At 38.7% G+C, this 7500-nt stretch overlaps 1 protein-coding gene across 1 annotated transcript in view; it reads right to left on the bottom strand.

The window, feature by feature from the left end:
• LOC137992677 (peptidyl-prolyl cis-trans isomerase B-like) overlaps positions 1 to 7500 on the bottom strand; it is a 52486-nt gene that overhangs the window by 35572 nt on the left and 9414 nt on the right. Inside the window, exon 2 of the mRNA XM_068838158.1 lies at positions 4516 to 4576. Coding sequence (XP_068694259.1) covers positions 4516 to 4576 — 61 coding nt within the window. The remainder of the gene's footprint in view (positions 1 to 4515; positions 4577 to 7500) is intronic.

The following is a 7500-nucleotide window of genomic DNA, read 5'->3' as shown; positions in this document are numbered from 1 at the left end:
GTAAACTTCTGAACATTTGGTAAATCAACATTGTTATGCACTGCAGCTTCAAACTGATCCCAGAAGTTTTGAAATTTCAACACATCGCCATTAAACTTTGGCAACTCAATTCTCGGTAATTTCAGATTTGAGAATACACGCCTGTCACTGTATGCAATATCCTTCGAGGAGTGATCTCCCACATCGCAATCTTTATTTAGGAATTCATGAGCAGCATCCACAGCTTTATCTACTTCACTCAGAATTTTTCCCCATCTTCGGAGTTCCTCCTCCATCATATCCTCTGCAACAAGCGCGATTAATTCATTTCTCAGTTGAAGATAATTCTCACGGTACACAGTTAGCCTTTCAATTCTCAACTGCACTTTGATTTTGTTGCTTGCATCTTGACTTAGATACAAAAAATCCTGAATCAACGCATCCATATCCATTTGCAAGGCTCTGGCTTTACGTCTAATTGAACTAACCTCCTGAATTTCAACTTCACTTTTCACTCGAAGAGGTTCCTTCGAAGCCTCGGCTAAATTCGAACCTTCCTTTAACTCTGGTGCAATAACATTTGACTTCGAATCATGCTGAGCGTTCACTAACCTTTCCACAAAGACTTTTCTCTTTCCAGTAGTCGGCAATTCCTTTTTTCCAAGCATTTCACGAATTTGGTCGACTGTGAGTTGAGATAAGTCTTCCATTTTGCTCGAGGAACCGGTGGCCATGTGGTTGCAACTGATGACCTTGCGAAGAATTACAAATTTACTGCTGAAATATCTCCTTGACTCCGGCTGTGAAGGACCATGTTAGGATTTACGACGAGACACTGAAGCGTAACACAACTTTAATCCACTGGACTCGGCTACACATCGATTTACAAAGGGGATGTATACGAGTTAAATGCTACGACGTACAAAAACCTTCGATAACAAGAGCGCGAACAACAACGAAAGTCACATGGCACTCTAAGTCCTACACACTAGGGTGGGGTTAGTATAACTATTCATAGGTCCAGTCTCTCAGGCTTCTTTGTCACTCTTCCAGAACGAGTACGGGCTGTAACAGTTAGAACACCTTAAAATCGTTAACTGAAGATGGTCTGAGATATGCCCCAGTTTATGATTTGTGCCTGAAAAATCGATTTCTGACCCAGGCAATATGATTTTCTACCAGATACTGTAATCTCTGATTTTCAAAGTAAAAGAAATCGCTGCAAATATTCGAAAATTACTTACCTTCAATCGCTATGCTGAACCTTCGATATCGATGGTCCTTGAGACTTTCTTCATCGTGACTCAAGTTTCCCAGAACACCTCGCAAACTCGGTGAACAATACCGTTACCACCTTGCGCGCCCTGTTAAGCAATACCGATACCACCTTGCGCGTTCGGTTGAGCAAATCGAGATTGCTTTTCCCTCCACAATTTACTTATTAATTTTCATATTTTCCCTTTTTACGAGGGGGCTTCTAGGTTGCCTCCTTGAGTTTTGGCCCTGCGGGGGCAAAAATGCAATTAAAATGATTTTAAAATATATAAAAGTATCAATATCTTTATTTAAATTCGTGCAGCTACCTTTCTCAAAGCTTACGTTTGTATCCTTTCTTCAGACTTGCCTTGAAGGAGTTTGTATGGACCTGATCAGATCCCTAATGGTTTTTCTAAACTATTCCAAACTACAGGCCCCCTAAAAAATAAGGTGTTTCTTCCTGGTTCAGTATTCATCCGTGTAATCTTTGATAAAGTTCCCTTTCTTTCAGACTTAAAACACTGGAAATTAGAGAATAACCTGTGACCTCCATTGCTCATTGTTTTAAACATTTCAACAGCTACCGTTTTTTCTTATACATATAGCTAAGACTGGGCCACTTAGCAGTCTGAAGGATCGAATGATCAGTAGGCTTAGATATATGGGTTATTGGCCAAGCGAGAGGTCAAGATGGCAGATGGCTGGATATTGGCCAAGTTCTTTTTTTGCGTGTTTGTGGACCGAGACGAAGGCTGTCAGTGAATAAAGGATCTATTATATGAGATAAAATACCCAAAAATGACCTTTGATCTTGCGGGACCAAGCGAGAAATCCCGAGCGGGCAGGATTGCTACATCTTGCCCGCTCGGGTAGCCAATCACAGCACGGGATTTGGTTCATCTTGCCCGCCCATGGAGCTAGCCATATAATAAGACAACTTATGAATTTATCCAGCTGCCTAAATATGCAAAGCCTCAACTTTTTCGAAAAGAGGAGTGGAACAGATGCCCCAGATTAACAAAGAATAAAACACATTGGGCAGGATCATTTTAAAATAAATATCCTCTTGTTGTTTTACTGGCAAATATCCAACTCGCTTTAACACACACAGTTGAGCAGCAAATGATTTAGTGACTTTTCTTACGTGGTTTTCCCATGTCAGCTTGCTATCAATTAATAACCCGAGAGACTTTGCCGCATCAGTAATTTCAATAGAAAAACTACGACACCTCACTTATTGAAAAGGACCAATGAATCTATTCCTAGAAAGAATCATAGCTTCACACTTCCCTCGCGTGTCGTAAGCTTATTTTCATCGCACCAACTATCGCTTTAAACATTGTACTCAAAGATAAAAATACACTGTACATCCAGAGACAAAAGCGGTTGTATCATCAGCATACAAGTGTAATTCACTATTTGACTCTGAAAAGTCACTAACATATATAGCAAATAATCGAGGACCCAGGAGGGAACCTTGAGGTACACCGTGTGAAATAAATTGCAAATTCGGTTTTACGCCATTCACTTCCATGAATTGTTGACGGTTATATAGATAATTTCCCAACCATTGTGACAGGTTCCTACTGAAACCACAGGCCTGCATTTTGTAGTACAAGATATTGTGATCCACAGAGTCAAACGCTTTTCTGAAATCAATGAAGATTACACCTACTACCTTTCCGGAAACCCAACAGAATCTTCCACTTTTCTGTATATAAAAGGAGTGAGTCAGTGGATATTCTCTATCTACAACCCGATTGATTACATTGTAATACTCTATTTAGATGGGTGTCAATAGAATCACAAACAACAGATTCAGTGATCTTGCTTGGTATAGAAAGGATGGTAATAGGTCTATAATTTGAACAATCTTCTTTACTCCACCTATCTTCCATTGAGATGGATAACAATTCGTCCTATAACCTTGTCTACTAAATTTGCAATACAATGACGGAACTCCTCTGCTATGACTTTAACCTCCTTAGCTGACATATTATCCACACCGTGTACCTTTCGAATATTCACCATTTTAAATTTGTTTAGAGAAAGCTCTTCACTTAATTCAAAGGTACAAATTGATGGGGTAACACGATGAAAAGCAGGAAAATGTTAACCTTCTTAGAATTAAAAGGTATCGCTAGCTTCTCACCAATAGATGAAAAGAAATCATTAAAGGACTGGTGCTGGTCTTCTTTAAATCTTCAAAAATTAGCTCCCTACGCTCATTTCTAATTGGACCAATTTGTGTTGACTTTTCAACTTTCCCAGTCATATTTTTAACCAAATGCCAAATTTTTCTATTACAACCACTCGTGTTTTGAATTTTTTCCAATTAATGGTTTGCATCCACTTTTCTCAATTGTATAGTAACACGGTTTCGCAGATTTCTATACATTGCCCATTCTTGAGGATTGCTTGTGGTTTGTGCCTTCCTTGATATTTTGTATTGTTCATTCATTAACTTTAGTTTAATAGTAATAATAGTTTAATAGTTTATAGTAATAATGCAATGTATATAGGAATTTTTGTATAGATTTTACCTTTTTTCATTTCCATATATCAATTTTGTATAATACGCAATTCACCCTTAAGGCTGCTATGTATTATTGTTTAATAAACATCTATCTATCTTTCAGAGATATCTCTATATAGTGACTCTGCTAGCCAATAACTATCATCACCTTCATCGAAAACGTTGCACAGGTGCCAACAAACCATAGCTAAAGCGTCTTTAAACTCTTTCACATCACCATTCGTCCAATCAGTAACATTCCGTAGTTTTGGTTTCTCTCTCTTTCTACATAACTTTAAAACGCTGTAGTTTAGCCTATGGTCTGCAATACCAGTATCAAAAGTGCCAGCCTTAAGAACTTTAGACTTAAGACTAGCTACAGATAGATCAATGATACCCCTAGAAGTATCAGTGACTCTAGTTAACTCCTTGATAACATTAGAGAGGCCTACCCTAGCAGGAGGGTCAAAGATACCCCGGTTTTCAAGCAAAATTTCACAGGTAGGGTTACATTTTACATGAAGTCGATCTCTATCAAAGAAAGGAATGTTGGAGCTGCCATTGGTTGTTGGGCATTTTCTGTGCATGGAATGGATGTGTTGACAACTTTCTGACCGATTTCTGCAGAATTTCTTGAAGCTACTTTCGTTCCGTAATTTGCCATTGTTCGCTGCGAGAAATTCGACCTTGTGCTTGGGACAAGACGTGGATAAAAAACAAAATAATGAAAAAAGGCAATTTGAATTTAGAAACTTAAAACATACCTTGTATCATGAAACCCTTGATAACACGGTGAAAAATAGAGCCTTTGTAACCGTAGCCATACTGAAAGGTGAGAAGAAATGAAAATGCAGTTAGCCACCTTTGAAATAGGCCAATTTGCAGTTCAGTGCTCCGTGACTAGGCCTGAATTTATTCTGGTAGTGCCTTTTTTCTTACAGATATTCCTGTAATAGGGTGAGCAATGGAGCAATATCGCATTGGTGCCTCTCTTGCTTGCCGCCTCTTTAAGTGGCAAGACTACTGCTTCTCTGTACACCTTGATAATTTCGTTTTCACTAGTTTGCATAAGCATAAGAAAAGTAGTGAGGCTGCCATCAAAACAGGGTCAATTTCAACCTCGCCTTCATTCAACGACCAGTTAGTTGAGAAAAAACATCCTCCCATTGAACAGTCAAACCCGTTTCAACCATACTAACCAGAATACTGAGTCTACTATTGAAGAATGCGGCGTTCTTGTTGTCTTAGTCCACTTTAACCTTAAAGTGCCCCTGTGATCAAAAAAACCACTTCCTTTTTTCCTTCAGATTTTGAAAGTGTGTTTGCTTAACACCTGACTGGCAAAATTTTGAGCTTTGATTTTCATCCAAAGGCCGTTTACTTTGAGTGTAAGTTTCGGATTTCACGGTCCGCCATTACTCACGTTCAAAACTGACCGATTGGATCTCAGAGGGTTGGATCCAGGGAAAAGTGACGTCAGAGGCTCACTAGCTTAAAATTTCAGCGTGTGAACGCAGCTTATTATATATGCAAAGCGTGAGTTTAAAAGTCTGAAAGCCCAAAACCCCCGTGCTGCATATTAATTCTGCGGCGTACACACGTATTGCATTCATAAACTAGTGAGCCTTTGACGTCATTTTCTCCTCGATCCAGCTCTCTCAAGAACATAATGTTAGTAATGGCGGACCATTAAATAGGAAAATTACAGTTAAAATAAAGAGGTGTCTTTTTGAAATCAAGGCTTAAAACGTGGGTCACTTAGTGTTTTGTTAACATAGTTTTGAAATCCAAAGAAAAATATGAATTGATTTTTTGGTCACAGGGGCACTTTAAATATATAATCAACAATTATGCTCTCCTCACTTGGCGTTTTGTCACCCCTTGCCCTTGGATTCGAGAGAGAGTTTGTTTATATACTTTACAGTATGTATTCACAATTATTATACCAGGACAAAGACCAACGTAAACTCTTCACCCAAAATAACGTTAAAGCTCAACTACTTGGGTGTGACTACTGTGGATGTGCTGTGACTTCAAGCATGAAAAAGCCTGGTGCGGTTTCAAGAAGTTGCTGTAAGTTTTCGAAGATCTTTTCTGAGGAAAGATCTTGTTGTATCGATTTTCCAACAGAAATTTTCGACAGTACTAGTTTCGTTGAATGGCAAGTGCCCCTGTTTTTTTCTGGTTTGGAAACCTCGTGTTAATAATTATGTCAAACATTTGGGAAGCGTACTTCTTTTGGGTGCTTGTACTCTACCGGTTCTTGTTATGTCTGTTATGTTATTTTGCAAAAACGATGATCTGTATGCTTTCTAAGTACCAGCCAAATACACACCGAAATTTAAAAATTGGATTCTCGAAAAGTACTTCTCGCCAACCGTCACAGAGAGCTCGACTGTAAAACAAAGCAGAAGACCTAATGGCTCATTGCTCTGACAATGTAGCTGAAATTTCACGTTGCAGCGTTTGTTGTTGTTATTGTTGTACAAATACTTGCGCCTTATGACTTCTCTTTAATTGATGTTCGAATACCTTGCCAATATCGTTGCTGGCGGCATTTTGACTGCATCTTTCCTGGCGCTTGTTCAATTGGTTACCTTTGATGAAAAATTCAGGCTGTTATCGTTGATATTGTCGAAAATATTCGTTGATATCGTCGAAAATGTTCGTCATCACAGGATCACGGCCAGAAGCAAAGTGACTCTTGACTCCAGTGTGTTAAGGCTTGACCAAGCTCATAAATTGGCTTATTTTTGTTTTACGAGGAAGCGTTTATCCAATCAACGTTAACTTAGCTTTCTACTCACTGTTTCATGTGAAATGTGTCACGTGACTTTTTAACGGCTAATTTAACTATTTTATCGGAAACAAGGATGGAAAAGTCATCTTATATCAACGTGTTTTGTTCCTTGCTCTCAGTACTCCTATCGATGCTTAAATTAAAAATAAAAGAAAAAACAGATCAAGTCACATAAGTGTCCATAGAATTCACAATGAAAATGAACGATGCCACATTCTAAGTTTAATTATACGTTAATGGTTGTTTTAAGCAGTTTCAAGCAAAAAGTTGACGGAATTTTTTAGGGTAGGCGTTCCCCAATGTCAAAAACAGGCGTTATGACGTCATTACTCAAGAAATGTCACGTGACAAAGACAACTACGAGTGAAATGAAAAGATTAGGTAGCCTGCGTAGCTGGTGGTATTTGTTGGCGAGAGGCAAATTAACCAGCGGCTGTGGAGAATGGGGACTGGTCACTGAGCGGACGGAAATTTCTGATTGGCTGATAACAAGAACACGTCAATCAAATGTCAATTGAAACTTTCGTCAAGTCCGTTCCTTCTGTGATGGAAAATCAATGACGTATGCCGACCATCGAAGAAAGTATATGAAAAGTTCTTGCTTATCTAAACATCAACAAAGAACGGAAATTTTGCTCAGCAAAGAGTAGGAGACTGCAGCAAAGGAGTTGCAAAGATGTTATGGTTATTCTTCCCACTGCTTTTAGTAAAAGCTTGATGTACACGATCTTCACTTTGGTGAAAGAATAAATATTGAAGACATCAAAAACGTTCCTTGTGATCGTTTCGCAGATACTGCGGTCGACAATGCAAATGAAATTTTCACCTTTAATTTACTCTCTGATGAATCTCAGCTTCGTGAACTAAAATGTTTTTGGAATATGCTGCGAGATCGTCTGGGCTCGACCTCTTAAATACAAAATCAGAAGCAAATTAAGGGTCTCCGTGC

The sequence above is a fragment of the Montipora foliosa genome, chromosome 2 (genome assembly GCF_036669935.1).
Source record: "Montipora foliosa isolate CH-2021 chromosome 2, ASM3666993v2, whole genome shotgun sequence".
NCBI lineage: Eukaryota > Metazoa > Cnidaria > Anthozoa > Scleractinia > Acroporidae > Montipora > Montipora foliosa.
The sequence above is the reverse complement of the archived record's forward strand: the minus strand, read 5'-3'. Positions and strand labels throughout refer to the sequence as shown.